Consider the following 20,385-nt stretch of genomic DNA (forward strand, 5'->3'; position numbering starts at 1 on the left):
CTTTCCTTTCCCTTGTGCAGGCGTGGATCCTGAGAGCACTTCCTAATAAATCTCCAGCTCACTAACCTCTCTTAAAGTAGTTAAACAAGGAACCCATTAGACTGTGGTGGCTCTGATGCCTTGTAAGCCTACACAAGCATATGAGAACCTAAGCCAGAGTCAATGCACTTGTATCTGAGAAATCAAAATTGAAAAACAACCAATTACAAACAGCCATCTAGGCTTTCCCAAATAAGGCAGCCTTAAGCTCTACCCAATCAAATGATCTCCTTGCTTTCACATCTGCCCTATAAAAGCCTTGCCTCTCAGCTCCTTTCATGGAGCACTCCTACCCACTTCCGGTTTGGCGCTGTCCCATTCAAATAGATGTTTGCTCAAATAAACTTCTCAATATTTTAATGTGCCTCAGTTTATCTTTTAACACTTGTATCTACTTCCTGGGTAATCCAGGTGCCCTCGACCTCATGCTTTAGGCACAAGGCTATTGTCTACCACTGGAGAGAATCACCTCAGTCTAATTTTGAAACCGCTACACTCCTGAGGAGTGATAACTTCGTGTAGTGCCTCCAGTTTTCCATCTCTTGTAGAGTATTTTTCTTCCCTTGTAGATGCCTGGCTTACAAAACATGATGCTGCTGCCTATTCCGAAGAGGCCCTGTACTACTAGCCATACTCAGCTGCTGGTCCACAATATTGCTTGTACTGCCACAGACAAATGGGTCGTGGTGAGAGCTTCTGAACACCCTAATTATGTAATATGCTACATATATTTAATATGTATTATTATATATTATCATTATAACACAATTATAATACATATTTAATATATCATTATATATTATGACATTACAATTAATATGCAATACATTAATTTATGTAATACATTTGCATTATTATATTTAATATTATTATATATTATACATCAGAGGTATGTTCACGTTTTCTACTTTTTGTAATACATTTCAGGTTTTTGCAGTATATTGCCCATTTTCTACTTCACTTACTTTTAAAATTGTTCATAGTTTAAACTCCTAACTGTCACAACATGCATATTGTGAAGAATAATTTTTGTTCTTAAACACCTTCATTGCATATAAACTGGATTTATACTATTTAGAAGAGTTCAAGTCAACTCAAGGGCCAGCTACTAGCATCATTTTGTATTGTGTAATCGACCCACCTGTAATATGTGTTGTTGTGGTAGCCATCCATAAATGAAGCTCTTTTTTTCTCATCTGATTACCATAGTTACCAGACTATTGATTGCAATTGTTACCTGGAATCTATATGATATAAATTTCTATTTATAAGAAAACACGGGAGAGACATCATCAAAATGGCGGCGTGATCTAGGCCTCTGTAAAGCACAACTGGAATTTACAACTAATCGAACAACAATAACTCCACAAAGGACTCCCTGCACAGCAGACAGGCAAGACAAACAAGCCCACTACTGAATTCACCTAAAGAGGGGAGAATCTCACGAGCAGGGGAGGTGGGAAGGGAGAAGTGCGGAGACGGAGCCGCGCGGGCACAGGACGCAGACCAAGCTCAGTGCTCCGAGCTCGCTGCATCCCGGAACTACCGCAGCTGCGGGAGAGAAAAGAACTCAGACTGCTAGGGCTCTGCTTATGGCCCACAGGGCTGAGGGGGCAGCATATAACACGGCTGAACACAACATCACGGCAGAGACCTCGGAGAAAAGACTGAGGGAAGAAGGCTGAAAACGGTGGTTTAAGCCTGCACTGCTGAGCAGAGAACGGAAGCCTTAGGCACTGGGACTAGCCGCCCCCCCCTTTCATCTCCCAGAGCTCACCCTGCACCTACCTGCCCAGTGTTAGAAGTGGAACAGTAGCAGTGTCAGATCAAAAGAACAGAATATTTGCTGCTCTGAGAACTGTGGACGGCAGATAAAGATTCGCAGCCCAACTAGTTCCGGCAAAGGGGAGGGAGCTGTGGAAGCGGGACCGGTTGAGGTGGTGGTCGCCACCATTGCTCTGGGCCACCTCTCACAACTCACTCCGCCCCTGACCCCACCTATCAGGGTGGATCCCTACAGGAGTAACCAGAACTGCTGAAACATACAGGCTCTGAATCTGGTGCAGAAAGAGCTTTGGAACTCCAAAAGCTCTCCACATCCTCACAGGGACGAGGTGCCTTATGATCCAGGCGAACTGTTAACAGAGGAGAAGCCGGTCTCCCAGGGAATCCCCCCATTGTGTGATAAGCTGGAATAATGGAGAGAAAACATGGCACTACTGTGTGAGAGAGAGGAAAAAAAAAGGCTGCAGTTGGAGAGAAAATAAAACATTCTACCAACAAGTAGGGAAAACAAAAGAAAGACCTCTTCCTATCAACCTGTTGCAGAAGCCACTCCTGTAGATGTCTAGGTAGAGAAATAATAAATCAGTAATTGCCATGAATAACCAAGGCAACAAGACAGTTCAGAAAAAAAGTGAAAAGTCTCCAGAAAAGGAAATCAAAGATATGGAAATATGTGACTTAAAAGACAGAGAATTCAAGAATGCAGTTCTGAAAAAACTCAACGAGATGCAAGAAAACACAGAAAGGCAGTTTAATGAACTCAGAAACGCAGTCAAAGAACAACATGAGCATTTTATGAAAGAGATTGAAATTTTAATAAAGAACAAAAGAGAATTTCTGGAGATTAAGAACTCAATAGAAGATATTAAGAATGAAATAACCAGCTTAGGTAGTAGAGTTGACCAGATGGAGGAAAGAATCAGTGACATCGAAGATAGAAACCTGGAAATTACACAGATGGAAGAAGAAAGAGACCTGAGACTTAAAAGAAATGAAAGAACTCTACAAGAACTTTCTGACTCCAACAGAAAGAGCAATATAAGAATAACGGGAATACCAGAAAGACAAGAAAGAGAGAAGGGAACAGAGAATATATTCAAACAAATTGTTGATGAGAACTTCCCAAACGTGTGGACAGAACTGGATCCTCGAATCCAAGAAGCAAATAGAACACCAAATTACCTCAATCTCAAAAGGCCTTTCCAAGCCACATTGTATTGAAGCTGTCTAAAATCAAGAACAAAGAAAGAATACAAAAGGCAGCTAGGGAAAAGAAGATGGTAACCTACAAAGGAAAGCCCATTAGATTATCATCAGATTTTTCAGCAGAAGCTCTACAAGCCAGGAGGGAGTGGAACCAAATATTCAAACTATTGAAAGAGAGAAACTATGAGCCAAGAATAATATATCCAGCAAAGATCTCCTTTAGATATGAAGGAGGAATAAAGACCTTTCCAGACATACAGAAGCTGAGGGAATTTTCTAATACATGACCTGCACTACAAAAAATACTAAAGGAAGCTATTCGACCACCATCAATGGGGACATTTTGTGGCAACATAAAAAGGGTGAGAGTAAAGGCCTGAACCGGAATATGGGAACAGAGAAAGTAAGCGTGCTGAAGAAAATGGAATACTCTAAATATCAAACTTTCTTTTATATAAACTTAAGGGTAACCACTCAAAAAAATTCATAACTGAAATATACACTGTAATAAAAGAAGAAACAGAGGGAAACATTATAGAATACCACTACACAGAAATAATAGACAACAACAAAACGGCAAAGAAACAATGGAGACACAGCTTTACCAGAAAGCTAAATATAGAATGACCGGAAATCCTCACGTATCAATAATAACCCTAAATGTAAATGGAATGAACTCACCAATAAAGAGACACAGAGTAGCAGATTGGATGAAAAAACTAAACCCAACCATATGCTGTTGCTATTACGGTAGCAAATAACGATACCAAAACCTGGTAAGGACGACAGAAAAAAAGAAAACTACAGACCAATATCTCTGATAAATACAGATGCAAAAATCCTAAATAACACGTTAGATGAAATGGACATAATTGATATATATAGAGCACTTCATCCTAAAGCATCAGACTATACATTCTTTTCAAGTGTACATGGAACATTCTCAAGGATAGACCATATACTGGGACATAAAGTCAGCCTCAGCGAATTTAGGAAGATTGAAATCATACCAAGTATATTCTCTGATCACAAGGCTTTGAAATTGGATATCAACTGCAAAATGAAAGCATAAAAACACAAATACATGCAGATTAAACAACATACTTTCAAAGATCGACCGGGTCAAAGAAGAAATTAGAGGAGAGATCAAAAGGTTCATAGAAACAAACGACAATGAAAATACATCGTACCAAAATTTTGGGGATGCAGTGAAAGCAGTTTTAAAAGGGAAATTTATATCATTACAGGCCTATTTCAAGAAACAAGAAAAATCCCAAATAAATAACCTCATGTTATACCTTAAAGAACTAGAAAAAGAAGAACAAGTGAAACCCAAGGTCAGCAGAAGAAAGGAAATAACAAAAATCAGAGCAGAACTAAATGAATTAGAAAACAAAAAGAAAATGGAAAAAATAAATATGACAAAGAACTGGTTCTTTGAAAACATCAACAAAATTGACAAACCCTTGGCTAGATTCACTAAGATAAGATGAGGGAAGACACTAATTAACAAAATCAGAAATGAGAAAAGGGAGGTTATCACGGACACCACAGAAACACAAAGGATCATCCAAGAATACTATGAAGGACTATATGTCACCAAATTCAATAACCTAGAAGAAATGGACAAGGTCTTAGAAACATATAGCCTTCCAAGGCTGAATCATGAAGAACTGGAAAATCCAAACAGACCTATCACCAGTAACGAAAATGGAATCAGTCATCCAAAACCTTCCCAAAAGCAGAAGTCCTGGCTCAGAAGGCTTCACTAGTGAATTCTACCAAACCTTCAAAGAGGATCTAATTCCAATCCTGCTCAAACTCTTCCAAAAAGTTGAAGAAGGGACAGTACTCCCTAACTCATTTTATGAGGCCAACATTACCCTGATATGAAAACCTAGTAAGGACAACACAAAAAGAAAACTACAGACCAATATCTCTGATGAATACAGATGCAAAAATCCTAAACAAAATTATTGCAAATCGAATACAACAATGCATTAAAATGATTATTCATCACGACCAAGTTGGTTTCATCCCCGGGGCACAAGGATAGGTCAACATTCGCAAATCCATCAATGTGATACATCACATAAACAAAATAAGGGACAAAAATCATATGATTATATCAATAGATGCAGAAAAAGCATTTGACAAGATACAACATCCATTTATGATTAAAACATTTAATAAAATAAGTATAGATGGAAAATACCTTAACATAATAAAGGCCATATATGACAAGCCCTCAGCTAATCTCATAATTAATGGTGAAAAACTGAAGTCCTTTGGTCTACTTCAGGAACAGGACAGCGCTGTCCCCTATCACCTCTGCTTTTCAACATAGTGTTGGAAGTCCTTGCCAGAGCAATCAGGCAAGAGAAAGAAATAAAAGACATCCAAATTGGGAGTGAAGAAGTTAAATTCTCACTCTTTGCAGATGACATGATGCTCTGTATAGAAAACCCTAAAGACTCCACCAAAAAGATATTAGAAACAATCAATGAATACAGTAAAGTTGCTGGCTACAAAATCAACGTACAAAAGTCCATTGCTTTCCTATATACTAACAATGAAATCTCAGAAAAAAATATGAAAAATAATTCCTTTTGCAATTTCAGCAAAAAGAATAAAATACCTAGGAATAAACTTAACCAAGGATGTGAAGGACCTATATACTGAAAACTATAAGACATTTTTGAAGGAAATTGAAGAAGGCACAAAGAAATGGAAAGATATTCCGTGCTTATGGATTGGAAGAATCAACATAGTCAAAATGGCCATATTACCCAAGGCAATATACAGATTTAATGCAATCCCCATCAAAATCCCATTGGCACTTTTAAAGAAATAGACCAAAAAATCATCAGATTTGTTTGGAACCACAAAAGACCCGGAATAGCCAAATCAATCTTAAGAAAAAAGAACAATACTGGAGGTATCGCATTCCCTGACTTTAGCTTGTACTACAGGGCTACAATAATCAAAACAGCATGGTATTGGCAGAAAAACAGACACAGAGACCAATGGAATAGAATTGAGATCCCAGAAATAAAACCACCTAAATATGGACAGACAGTTTATGACAAAGAAGCTAAAAACATACAGTGGAGGTATGACAGTCTCTTCAATAAATGGTGCTGGGAGAATTAGATAGCCACGTGCAAAAGAATGAAACTGGACTATTATCTGTCACCATGTACCAAAATTAATTTATAATGGATGAAAGACTTAAGCATAAGACCTGATACAATAAACTGTGTAGAATAAAACATAGGTACTAAACTTATGGATGTTGGGTTCACAGAGCATTTTATGAATTTGACTCCAAAGGCAATGGATGTAAAAGCTAAAATAAACAAATGGGCTTAAAAGCTTCTGCACAGCAAAAGAAACCATCGACAAAATAAAGAGGCAACCAGCTGAATGGGAGAAGATTTTTGCAAACAGTGCCTCTGACAAAGGGCTAATATCCAAAATATACAAGGAACTCATGAAGCTCAACAAACAAAAAACAAACAACCCAATTGAAAAATGGGCAGAGGACCTGAAGAGATATTTCTCCAAAGAGGACATACAAATGGCAAATAAACATATGAGAAAATGCTCAACATCAGTATTCATCAGAGAAATGGAAATAAAAACCACAATGAGATATCACCTCACCCCAGTCAGAATGGCTATCATCAACAAGACAAATAGTAGCAAGTGTTAGAGAGGCTGTGTAGAAAAAGGAACCCTCACACACTTTTGGTGAGAATGCAGATTGGTGCAACAGTTATGGAAGGCAGTGTGGAGGTTCCTCTAAAAGTTACGAATAGAATTACCATATGACCCAGCAATCCCTGTCATCTACCAAAAAATCTGAAAACATTTGTCCATAAAGATACGTGTGCTCCAATGTTCATTGCAGCTTTGTTTACGGTGGCCAGTACATGGAAACAACCACAATATCCTTCGATAGATGAATGGATAAAGAAGTTGTGGTATATATACAGAATGGAATACTATTCGGCGGTAAGAAAAGATGATATAGGAACACTTGTGACAACATGGATGGATCTTGAGAGTATAATGCTAAGTGAAATAAGTCAGACAGAGAAAGCAGAGAACCCTATGATTTCACTGATATGTGGTATATCAACCAAAAACAAGAAAAGAACAAGACAAACAAATGAGAAACAATAACTCATAGACCCAGACAATAGTTTAGTGGTTTCCGGAGGGTAAGGCGGGGTGGGGGTGGCAGATGAGGGTAAGGGGGATCAAATATATGGTGATGGAAGAAGAACTGATTCTGGATGGTGACCACACAATGGGATTTATAGATGATGTAATACAGAATTGTATACCTGAAATTTATGTAATTTTACTAACAAATGTCACCCCAATAAATTTAAAAAAAAGAAAGGAAAAAAAAGAAAACACGGAGAGATTATTTAACTCAGGACTACGTAAAAATAACCAAAGGATTGATTCTGCACACTATGAAATTAGGATAATATAAATAAGAAAATTAATTAAAAATAACTCTGTTTAACAACCAATAATTAGAGTACAATGGGCCTCTACTATTAATTTGTAATTTCATCTTTCAAAATAATTGGTGAAAACCCTTAACTTGTTGTTCTTAAGAAATGTCTGTTCTGATCTTCTCTTCTTCCTGAGCCTATATTTGTTGTTTGCTCTTCTTCTGTGTGTCCAACACAGATCTTGTCATGTTATTTGTTCTGATATGTCACTCCTTTATTAGAAACTCTTATTATGATTTGTGGAAATATTTTTAGTCTTGACATCAGTCATTGTAAAAGTATCACTTTGGGTACAGTTTGTTTAGCACTTACGTTGCAGATAAGGTTTGTTTTTCTTCAGCATACTATGCAACATGTCTAGGTATGACCTCTATCTTTCTGAAGCCTTGTTGCTTGGTGTCTGCCTGATTCATATGTTCTGGGGCTCGCCCCTCTGTCTTGTGCCCCTTTGTCCCTGTCTTCCTCCTGCTATGGCAATTTGGTCATAGGGGCAAGAGCTATATAAACTCTGTTTCTTTAGGTAGGAAGAGTTGTTTCTCTACTATGTAAACCTTGTCTCTTTAAGCCAGTTCAATGCATCCACATAGGTGTCAGCTTATTAAGGTGAGACATGAGCCACTTGTCACCTGGCTTGTTCTCTGTCAACTCTACTTTGATTCAGTTCCTGACCAGTTTCCTGGTCCTGGGGGATGTGTTTCCTTTGGCATCTTAAACCAGCCTATGGACATTTAAGTTGGATCTCAAGTCTCTAGCCTGATGTCCCATGAAGAGCTTTGACTTGGATTGAAGCTGGGTGCCCTCAACTCTTAGGTTGCTTGAGGATATGATTCCCCTATAAAAAATTCCTTAAGGTCAAAAGCAAGGCCTTGGCCCATTGAAAGTTCCCCTTTTGTCTTCTTGGAGATTTGGACAGTCTCATATTAAGATCCAAGCTGACAATTGATACTTCACTGCGCAGAATCAGAGGCCTTATTATTTAACAATTGTTAAACTGTTAAAATTCCAATTTAACATTGTTAAAGAGCTGTCCTGGCTGCAATGGCTGACCCTTTCATCATTTGATCCCCCTGTGTATGTCTAAAAAAAGATTAGCAGAGAAGTTGGGAAAAAAGAAACTGGTAAGCTCTAAAGAATTTTTTTTTTTTAATTTCCATCCCCTGTGAAGCTTCCAGTATTAAAAAAAAAGATGAAATGCACAACTTAGATAATATCAGGTGAACTCTGTTCTGCACAGCCTGCCTCTTTATTGAAACCTCCTGTGGCATCATAAGAAATTCACCGAAACATCCGTTAATGAAAAGCTGGACAGCAAGAAAGAAGTAATAAGGACATTTTATCTCTTTGGCAGTCTTCTAATAAAAAAATGAAAGGAAAGTAAGTTCATTTTAATTGAAGAAAGAAACAGGGATTTCATCAAGTTGAAAACGCAAATAAACACTGCTCAAGGCAAACAGCATTCCTCTGTGCTTCTTGTTTAGAGGTGTTGAGCATCGCTCCATTGGAACATAAATTAGGTTTATTATAATTGTCTGTTTTCATATTTGGTTTTCCTGGGATTAGCATCATTTCTTATTTGTAAGGGCTTATTTCCAATGATAAGTGCCTGACACAGTGTTGGTGCTCAATAAATTGTTCTTGAATGGATGAATAAAAGATAATGCATGATCTCTTCCTGTGGGACTTTATTATGGATTGGGAAGAGAAGACACAAATACACACAACAATAATGATGCTCCCTATCATTTTGTTTATTGTTATTTTTTCATTGTTATTATCCTATTAATCAGTATTAGTTTTGTGGTGTTTGTAATAAGTCCTAAAGGTGTTCAAAGATGTTCTTTGTACCCTGGACTGTGTCCAGTTTTTTCCAATGTTCCAGCCTCAGGCTTACCTCCCAGCTTTTCCTCAGTAGTTGATTAGCCCCGATTTGTCTTTCACATCCCAGCAGGAAAGTCATTTTCTTCTGGGGGTCTGTGATTACCTGGGCTATATTATCTGGTCCTGATGCATGTTCCAGTGCAACATTCAGATTTACATTCATGATCACTCTTCCTGGATGTGTTCCCTGACAAGAGTATGAGCCTCAAGAGGGCAGGGGAAGCCTCCATCTTGTTTGTCTGTTCTGCAGGGCTCAGCATAGCAGGTGTCCCATAAATGCTTGTATAATGAATAGACTTCGTCTCATTATGATCATCTTGAGATAGATAAGGGACTCTGGAGCATGGAGCTAGTTCTAGAATTAATGGAGAAAAGAGGCCTGGAATAGAAAAGAATGTGCTCAAAGTGTGTGATCCATGGACCAGTAGCACTAGCATCACCTGGAGCTTAATAAAAAATGCACCTTCTCAGATGCCAACCCAGACCTGAGTGATTTGTACACATGTTCAAATTTGAGAAACACTGCTTCTGGGGGCTTCATCTGGCCACACAATGCTGAGGGAGAAGACAGACTTTGGGAATTACTCCATCTAAGAGACTTAGAACCCTGAACAGGCCTGGACTACTGCCTGGATGTGAGGATAACGGGAGCCTCAGAGACCCTCTAAAGGCTCCTATTTTCCTTATGACCAAGGCTGGATTTCTAATTCAACAAATGTGTGACCTCATGAAATACAAGGTAAGTGATTACCTTTGTCTGGTGAAAATGCTGTTTGTTAGTGAGTTTTCTCCATAGACACCATGAAACTGCATTTTTTTTCCCCTGGCCTAGATGCCACTTGGACATCAAGAAGAAATAGCCTGCATTGGACTCAAAGTTTTAGATATCCAGGTCCTTGGCTGACTTGGTGTTGCTGGAGCCAAGCAAAACAGAACCCAAGCAGATCTTACAAGTATCATTTCCACCCTTCCCACTGGACATGTGATTGACTCGCAGGCTAGGTGAGAGGACAGCGCGTCCACAGCTAAGGAACTCATACAGCTTCAGGGCCTTGTCAATAGAGGTGTATAGGTAGGGATTGGCAAGGAGGAGGCCAGCATAGGCTGTCTGCAGGGTGAGACAGTGGAGACAAGGGCTCAAGGTTCAGGCCCTGGGGCTGTTTTACACCAAAGCAGGAGACATGGAAGTTTCTAGAATCCAAGTCAGAGCTGGATCAAAATTTTCCCTGTCACCAGTGACTTCTCAGTCACAGAAATATCCAAACTCTTCTATTCTGAGGACAGCATAAGCTCAGGATATGTTGGTTGCAGGTAGATACATGGACTGGGAGAATCTTACTGGCGGCTTTTTTTTTCTTTCTGGCCTTTTATCTTGCCTTCACCCCTCTCTAACTACTTTATCTCATTTCCCTCATCTGTACAATGGGTCATTGTAGGGTTTAGTTGAAATCATGCAATGTTAAGCGCTTAGGAAGGTGCCTGATCTGGAAAGAGCTCAATTAATATTTGCTATTATCTGTATTGCTCCAATCTGGGGAGTAATTGGGGTGCTGGAGGAAGACACCCCAATCTGCCACCCTCCCACTCCCCAGGCTCAAAGGCGCACTAAGAAGGCTGATGGAAAAATACTGTGCAGAAGGTCAAGGGGTGGTGGTCCCAGGGAGGGACTTTTGCAGGCCCCAGGCGGCCTCTTCCCCCAGGCGTCAGGTCTGAGCTGCCGAGCTGCCGAGCTGCCGGTGGGGGCGGTAGTCCAGAACTCCATCCAGCCAGCGCTTGGGCGGCGGGCGGGGCTCGGTTTCCCCGCGCCCTGGGCGAGCTATATAGCTGCTCCACTGAGGTGGAAGTGGGCGGGGGCAGCGCAGCAGGCGGGGGCCGAGACCGGGAGACCAGAGCAGCAGGAACCAGGGCGGCCAGGAGAGAGGCGAGCGCCATGAGCAGCAAATACGACGTTGTCGTGGTGGGGGGCGGCATCTCAGGTCAGTTGCGGCTGTGCGCCCTTCTTTCTCCTCCGGCGCTCGCTCGGAGAAGTGGCGGCCTGGGGAGGAGCGCCGTAGGAGGGGGCTGTCCACAGGAGCCCCTAGACAATCCATGCACCGGCCGGGATCTAGAAGTTCCCGAGTTCCGAGCACAGAACCCTTCCTCGGAGGAAGGATTTGGTGTGCCCCTGCTCAGAAGCAGGGAGCTGGAAGTCTGTTGAAGGTCTGGGACCAGACTTTGAACTATTCCCCTGAAAGGCTGCCAAGCCTCCGCTTGCTGGAATTTTCGAAGCGATGGGAAAGGAGGGTGGGCAGGCGAGAAACTCCTCGAGGGTACCGCCAAAGGTCTGTCATTTGCCTCAAGCATAGGTCAGTTATTTGCTCCAACTTGACCTGGACATTCCGCACCCGCGCTTGGAGCAGGCGTGCACCACAATGTATTGTTGTTATACTGACACCAGAAAGACGACCTTGAACAGCTCCCAGTTCAGAAAGAAGGGGTTGGACTCCTGGGCAGTCGGTTTCCAAAGCCCCTCCTGACCCCGATTCTCTGTGGTTCCGTTATTGTCATTGGTCTACATGAGGCTACACGGTCTTCTTGGCAAACGCCTCTTCTCATCCTCTCCTCCCCACCTTCCAGCGCAGGAACACCAGCTTCGGGTGGAAAAACTTGGCTCTCTGGCCCAGCTCATATTGGGCAGTTATGGTGACATAGACTACCTTCTCAGACACGGGGGGGGGGTAGAGTGGGGGGGTCTGTTCGCACAGCAGGGCCCCCGAAGACAGAAGTCTGAAGGAAGGATAGGGTCAGTGGGGGGACCCACCCTCTGAGGAGGGTCAGGTGGATTATATAGGGTGGGGTCAGTAGGAATCAGCAATTCTCCCAAAACAGCCTGGCGATGTTTTGGCCAAACTTCCAGGGCTTCCTGGTGCTTGAGCACTAATTCTGACACCCATGGATGTGTTGGCTAAGACTTGCCCTAACCAGCTCTCAGGAGCATGGGTCTGCCTTACTCCCTGTAATGCAGGCAGGGCAGAAGTGCTTTGACTCTGCTGTGCCTGGATGGAAACCAGGGCGTTGGATGTTGGGTGCTGAACCTGATCCTGGGCAACTTACTCCACTCCAGCCCTCCTCACCTTTTTGAGTCAGATCTCAGGCTACCACTTCTGTCTGCCTGGCCCTCCTGAGCTCACCTGTGCTAGGTTTTGTGCCCAGTGTGGCAAATACATAGATGTATAAACACAACAGCATGCTGAGGTGGGCCAAGGCTATACAGATTTAGTTTTCTTTTAGCGTTTTTGGTATCTTTTTTCTTGAAGGAACTTGAATTTAAGAGCAGATTTACCTAAGTGTTTTAGGAAATATTACTAAGTGCTTCTCCATGCTGCCTTGCATAGCACCCCATCTTACGGTTCTCTTTCCAGGCCCCCAAAGTCTTTTTCTTGCCCAAAGTATGTCTAAAGCGTTCAGATTCTTCTATTCTCCCCTTATTTTGCCCTTTCTGGTTCATATTCCAAATCTTCAAGCTTACTCAAATCATTCATGTTAGACTTATATGGGAAGGACAGATATAGGTTTAGCTATTTTCACAAGCAGTGGTGAATCTCTACATTCATTCCAAACTCTCCAAACAAGGAACTGAGGAGCAGACCTGCCTTTTCTCATGAACATCACATGGAATAGGCATTGTTCTAAAAACCAAGAAAGCAGAGTTCCAAGGCCTTATTTAATTGCTTCATCTGCTACATGAGGATAACACCAATTTGTCATGGCTAGATTATAGGGTCATTGTGAAGGGCAAGTGAAGCAGTGTTTAAATAGCTTTATAATTGTAACATATGACACAAGGTTCTACAAGAGTTTTGCTCCTTTATTCAGACAATAGGCATTAGTGTAGGATGTGGTAGGCGATGCAAAAATAGATCACATTGTTATTGTCATGGAAGATTTGTCAATACAGGAAGGGAGATGAAATACCCAAATAAAGACTATACAAGGTAGAAAGTGGTATGTGCCACAAAAAGGATCCATTCATTAATTCATTATTTATTCATTCAATGAACATTTACTTCCTGTCCCACATCTTATACCAAAAAGAATGAAGGATGAATTATACAGGGCTGTTGACCCTGGGGTTCTCACAAGCTATTGTGGGAGGCAGAGTCATGAGCAATCAGTACTAATGACCTATGATAAATGCTTTAGTAGCATATGCAAAAAGTTTTAGAGAAGGTAATTGGAGAGAATGTCTAACTCTGCCTGAGACAATCTGGGTATACTTCACAGAGCAGATGACATTTGAAGTAGGTCTTAAAGAATGAATATGAATTCACCAGGTGACTGGATGAAGAAAGCATTTTATTTATTTTTTATTTTTTTATATAAAATTATAGTTGGCATTCATTAATGTTTAGCTTCTGGTGTATAATGCCATGGTCAGTCATCCACATTATCTCTGAGGTGGTCTCCCAAATAGGACGCATGTCGATCGGATACCCAACAAAATCTTTACAACATTATTGAATAAGTTCCCCAAATTAATTTTCAGAAAACACTGAGGCCATCTTGTGTTTACCAGCTGCTTCCTAATCCCTTCACCTTTCCCCTTATCCCCAACCCCCCCCCACCCCCACCCATCTAACAACTCTCGGTTTTTTCTTTGTGTCCTCAAAACTGTCTCTGATTAGTTCATTCACATATTATAAGAAAGCATTTTAAGCTAAGGAACAGCTTCAGAGGGCAAGAGGGTGGAGGGTAGGCAAAAAAAAGTGGAAGGGATTAAGAGGCACAAATTTCCAGTTATAAATGTCACAGGGATGTAATATACAGCATAGGGAATATAGTTAATAATACTGTAACAACTTTGTGTGGTAGCAGATAGTTACTAGATTTATTGTGGATCACTTTGGAGGGTATATAAATGTCAACCAATGTATTGTACACCTAAAATCAATATAATATTTTATGTCAACTACAATTTTTTTAAAAAAATAGTTAACTAACTGAAAAAGGGAAAAATCACAAATATGTGAAAGAACATGGGAGCATGCTTAGAAACCTTAAGAACTTCAGTGTGGGGATTTGGGGGGGTCTGGTGAGAGACCAAGCTACAAATGTCAGTTGGGATGAATTATAGGGTGTCTTGTATGCCATCCCTAAAAGGCTTAGTTTCTTCCATGGTCATTGAAAGACAACTGAGGATTTTTCATTCACAGAGTTACATGTGTCAAGTGACAATGTTGGCAAAAAGAGGGACATGAGGAAGAGGAAGAGCAGGTTTGGGGGAAAGATGGGACATCTGGAGTTGGAGGTGCTGGAAGAACATCCAAGGAGAGGTGTCTAGCAGTTGGAAATGCAGGGAAGAAGTTGGGCTTATAGATGTGTGTGACAAAGAAGTTTTAGTTGGAGCCACTGAAGTAAATGAAATGACCCAAACCAAGACTGTAGAGAGAAGAGAGGAGCCCTAGGACAGAATTGGAAAAGAGGGTGCTCACCTCCACCACTGGGAGAAAGAAGATATTTTAGTCATTCTCCATAGTTTGATGAAAGAGATGAATAAAACGGGAAATTGAAAAACACTTCGTTAACCTCAGATCTTAGCTCAGAGGTCATTTCCCAGGGTGGTCTTCCCGAATCCCCCCAGGTGGGATTAGATGCTTCTGTTTAACTCCCCTCTGCCACCTTGCTCTTTCCCATGAGTTTTTAATTGTTCACTTATTAGTGTAATTGCAGGCATACATTGTTTTGTTGCACTTTGCTTTATTGAACTTCACAGATAGCGTGTTTTTTATACAAATTGAAGGTTTGTGGCAGTCCTCCGTCAAGCAAGTCTATCCGTGCCATTTTTTCAACAGGTTCAGATGATTGTTAGTATTTTTTAGCAATAAAGTATTTTTTAATTAAGGTATGTACATTGTTTTTTAAAAGACCTAGTGCTATTGCACGCTTAGTAGACTATAGTATAGCATAAATATAACTTTTATGAGTACTGGGAAACCAAAAAAAAATCGTATGGCTTGCTTTATTGTGATATTTGCTTTATTGTGCTGGTCTGGAACCAAACACACAACACATTTGAGGTATTCCTGTATTTGTTCCATATCTTTCTTCTCCACTAGGCTGTAAACCTCTAGAGCCCAGAAAGGTGTCTCTTTTCCTTTTCAGAGAACCTCCAATCTCCAGCTCCAGAGCTCTGCCTGGCTCAGTTGGCACTTAATAAATGTGTCAAATTAGTGAACTTTAATTTTATACCAACAAAGTAGCAATTGATTGGATCTGAAATTCACATCCATTTACTACCAACCCATTTGCATTTCCTGCTAAATCATTTTGAAAATGGGAAACATGGTAAAAATCAGAATTTTAGAATTAGTTAGGTGACTGACCCAATGATTTACATTTAAAAGTATCTGAATTTGACTATGGTTTTTAAATTTTGTTAATTATTAAACTTGATACATTCTGGTAATTCCCTGATAGTTTTTAAAGCTGTCAGCAAATTTTAGTCACTCCCATTGAGATAAATAGAGATATACTGGGGTATAGCTGGTTAAAATATAACTCCCTTTTTTGATGTTTGAAAAGTTCCAAGGCGATTGTGAAACAGTTTTTTGGAAATGTGTGTGGTATCTATATGTATGCCTACTGATACCTTTTCAGCCAAAGGAAAGTCATCTCTGGAAACTTGCCAGAGCAGTCGCATTTTCCACATGGAACTGGACTGCAGCACATTGTTTCTGTCCTGAAGCTTGGTTTTAGTGTTGGCTTTGTGGAACCATGGAAACTATCTTTTGTAGTTCTGGAATGGCTCTTTCTTAATCCTCAAAATAAAAGTGAAAAAAAGGGAAACTTGAAATAGAAAGGAGAAAGTTTCTGCCAGACTTGAGAGGAGATTCACCCGTCTGAGGGTGGCACACACTTGGCTAAGATCCTGGAAGAGTTGGAGCTGGCCTTCCAAATTGTAACCAACACCAGGCAGGTGAACTGTGTGGCCAGGAGAGCAAGCCTGCTGCAGGCTGGTGGGACTGGCCTGGGCAGGGAGTGTCAGAGATAGCTTTCAAGGGATCATGAGTTGAGGGATGCAATAGGCAGATATAGCCCGTGTGTTATTGTCCAAGTCGCCTCCTCATCTTTGATGAAAAAAGATGGAGAACATCCCTGGGCTCCTATGACACACCTGAATGTTTAAAAAATAATAATTGTGTAGAAGTGCTTGGAAATTTGTATATCCCAGTCAAGAAGAGGATATGGAGAAGCAGTATGGTAATGTTAAAAGGGCATATACTTTAGTGTCAAACAGACGTGTTGTCAATCCCATTTCCCATATTACCTATTGTGTCACCTTAAAAGTTCTATTACCTCCCTGTTTTGCAGTTGCATTTGCTTTAAATGAGGCTCCTAATGCCTTTATAACAGAGGATTAGCAAGGATGCACATTAAGGACTGTACACAGTGCTAGAATTAGAAAAAATGCACATGGTGGACATTATGGCTTCAGCTGTACATTCTGGAAAATCCATCCTTGTTTAGCTTCTAGGGTTTTTCTATCTATGGGAGCAGAAGCGGACATTTTAGTGTAACCACTTCTTCCTTTTCACCAACTAGTAAATTTTCTTGCTGTGAGGCATTTATAAAGCGGTAACAGGATGCGAGGTATATATGCAGGCTTCAGCAGGAACCTGCCTGGTTCCAGCCTTACCTTGGCCCCAACCCTTTCCCTTTATTACAAGGGGCCTGAGGAGCTCAGACTCACCCTGGCTCTGCGGTCTACTGTGTTCCTCATCAGGAGAAATTTTGGAAGCCCTAGATCTGTATTTTAGCATCACTCCAGCCTTGCTGTTATTCCAGTTCTGACCTGGTCCTCGCTTCAGCAACCTGACTCCTGTCTTAATTATAATAAATAACAAATGTATTAATAATACATGACAATGCTATTTATTTAATAATATTAATTTAATAATTATAAATAATAATAAAAACTAGTGTACTGAGTATTGTTTACATGCTGGGCAAGGCATTAGGAGCTTGACTTTTCTGGGTTTAGAATGACAAAGCCCTGTTCCTTCTGCTTGATTCTATTACGTGGAGCACATTGATAAGAGGGGCCTGCTTGGCAGGCCATGTGGGCAGACCAGGTGCCACTAAAGCCATAATTTCTAGGTCTTTGTATATTCTCAGAAGTCACCAGAGCACCTTTAAGGCTTGACTTGTTTATTATCAATTAGCAACAATTTCCTTCTCCTCTGGCTCGGTATTGAGGTCTAGGCTCCCTGTCATCCGGGAGCAGTGGTACAGCATAGAAGGTTAAGATGATGGTGTCTACCCTGGTTCCACTGCTAACTAGCTATGTTACCTTAAGCAACATTGATAACCTTTTCATGCCTTAGTTTTCTCATCTGGAAAATAGAGATAATAATGGTATCTATTTCAAAACATGGTTGAGAGAATTAAAAGAGAAAATGCATGTAAAGTGCTTGGGATGGTGAATGGCATCTGGCAAGCACACAGTACACGTTGGCTTTATTGTTAATTGGGCTGACAAAATGGCCACTAACCATTAATGGGTCTGAAGTGCCAGTGTGCCAGCTGACTGGACTCCAATGTCAAACTTTGGGTTAAGAAAGTGGTTAGTGGCTGTGTGTGCACATGCACACACAGGAAATATTGTCCAGTAACAGGGACGCTGCTTCCCAGCCCTACTTTTTTGGCTTGCATATGGTTTGCTAACATAGATGATGTAAGAAAGCCAGCAGCTAAATTTAAAGAAAAAGCTTAAGGTCTAGTTATTTTTTTAAATATTAAATGACTTTATTTACATATTTTTATCTATACAGTTAGAATATATTAATTTTACTAATATTTTAAATATTAATTGACTCATAATCAAACTAGGTTTTGACATTAGAAAGAACAAGAGTAGTTTAACACAAAGGGTTTGATTATGACAACCTAAAGAGTTTGTTCATATTTTGCATATTGTTACATGTTGCAGTTTGTGTGTTGTAAGTGGATTTCCTCATTATTTAAATGTACGAATAGCTTAAAAGATTTTAGCTAAGAAATTGCAAATGAAAGTGATATTATTTTGCAATTACATGTAAGCAAAGAACAAAATGACAAGCTAATATTCACCTTCTAGTATAACCTCATAATCAGGTACATTATACACACCATGAAGTCTAAGCATTATTTGGCAGTGTCAGACCCCAAATTTTGTAATTTTTGAGAGGTTTATTTCAAATTCAGTTTTGTATCCTCAATTGTTGAGGATGAACATAGAAATAAATATATTTTTTTGCCTTAGGATATTATTCAATAATTGAGTGAAAGTATCACAATAGTAAGACATTTTTTAAAAGCATGCAGAATGTTATTAATATATTTTTTAGTTGGAGCAATTTTTTTTATTAGTTTCAGGTGCACAAGACAAAGTAATACTTAGACGTTTATCATTTATATCCCTCACACTGCGTGAACCCCCTTACCCCCATCCACTATCCCTCTGACATCGCACAGAGCCATTACATTTCCACTGTCTCTATTCCTAATGCTATACTCCACTTCTTGTAAGTATATACATACATATATATACACATATATATGTAAAATTATAGTTGGCATTCATTATTGTTCAGCTTCAGGTGTACAGTGCAGTGATCAGGCATCTACATCATCCCTGAGGTGGTCTCCCAAATGGGACACATGTCCATCGGATACCCTAGAAAATCTTTACAACATTATTGATTACATTCCCCAAATTAATTTTCAAAACCCCGTGGCCATCTTGTGGTTACCGACTGTTTTCTAATCCCTTCACCTTCCCCCTTATCCCCAACCCCCGCCCATCTAGCAACCCTCAGTATTTCCTCTTTGTCTCCAAAACTTTCTGATTAGTTCATTCACTTATTCTTTTCTTTAGATTCCACATACAAGTGAGATGATATGGTATTTATCTTTCTCTGTGTGACTTATTTCACTTAACATAATGTTCTCTAGGTCCATCCATGTTGTTGCAAATGGTTAAGATTTCTTTCTTCTTTATGACTGTGTAATACTCCATTGTATAAATGTACCACAGTTTCTTAATCCAGTCATCTACCGATGGGCATTTCGGTTGATTCCATGTCTTGGCTATTGTGTATAGTGCTGCAATACACATAGGAGTGCATAAGGATATTTGAATTGGAGTTTTGGATTACTCCGGATAGATACCTCGGAGTGGAATTGCTGGATCATAAGGTAGCTCCATTTTCAGATTTTTGAGATACCTCCATACTGTTTTCCATAGTGGTTGCACCAATCTGCAATCCCACCAAAAGTCCACAAGCGTTCCATTTTCCCCACATCCGCGCCAGCACTTGTTGTTTGTTGATTTATTGATGATAGCCATTTTGACTGGGGTGAAGTGGTATCTCATTGTGGTTGTTATCTGCATTTCTCTGATGGTTAGTGAGGTTGAGCTTTTCTTTATATGTCTGTTTGCCATCTGTATGTCCTTTTTAGAAAAATGTCTCTTTATGTCCTCTGCCCATTTTTCAATTGGGTTGTTTGTTGTTTTGGAGTTGAGTTGAGTGAGTTTTTTATACATTTGTGATATTAACTCCTTATCATATATATCATTGGCAAATATCTTTTCCCATCTACTAGGATCCCTTTTTGTTTTATTGATGGTTTCTCTTGCTGTGAAAAAACTTTTTAGTTTGATGTAATCCCACATGTTTATTTTTTCTCTTACTTCCCTTGCGAATGGGGATATATCAGTAAAAATCTTACTCTGGGTAATGTCTGTGAAGTTTCTTCCTATATTTTCTTCTAGGAATTTTATGGTTTCAGATCTTACATTTAAGTCTTTAAGCCATTTTGAATTTATTTTTGTGTATGGTGTAAGGAGGTGGTCCAGCTTCATATTTTTGCATGAGTCTGTCCAGGTTTCCCAGCACCATTTATTGAATAGACTGTCTTTACCGCA

General features: G+C 40.0%; 1 protein-coding gene across 3 annotated transcripts in view; it reads left to right on the forward strand.

Annotated features, from left to right (window-relative positions):
- Positions 1–11,178: 11,178 nt before the first annotated feature.
- MAOB (monoamine oxidase B) overlaps positions 11,179–20,385 on the forward strand; it is a 136,290-nt gene continuing 127,083 nt past the window's right edge. The window contains exon 1 of one of the 3 annotated variants that reach the window (XM_081041906.1): positions 11,179–11,416. In XM_081041906.1, coding sequence (XP_080898032.1) covers positions 11,371–11,416 — 46 coding nt within the window. In that variant the 5' untranslated portion in view covers positions 11,179–11,370. The remainder of the gene's footprint in view (positions 11,417–20,385) is intronic. The other 2 variants (XM_081041907.1, XM_081041908.1) reach the window with 2 other exon arrangements.

The sequence above is a fragment of the Rhinolophus hipposideros genome, assembly GCF_964194185.1.
Source record: "Rhinolophus hipposideros genome assembly, chromosome: X".
Taxonomy (NCBI): domain Eukaryota; kingdom Metazoa; phylum Chordata; class Mammalia; order Chiroptera; family Rhinolophidae; genus Rhinolophus; species Rhinolophus hipposideros.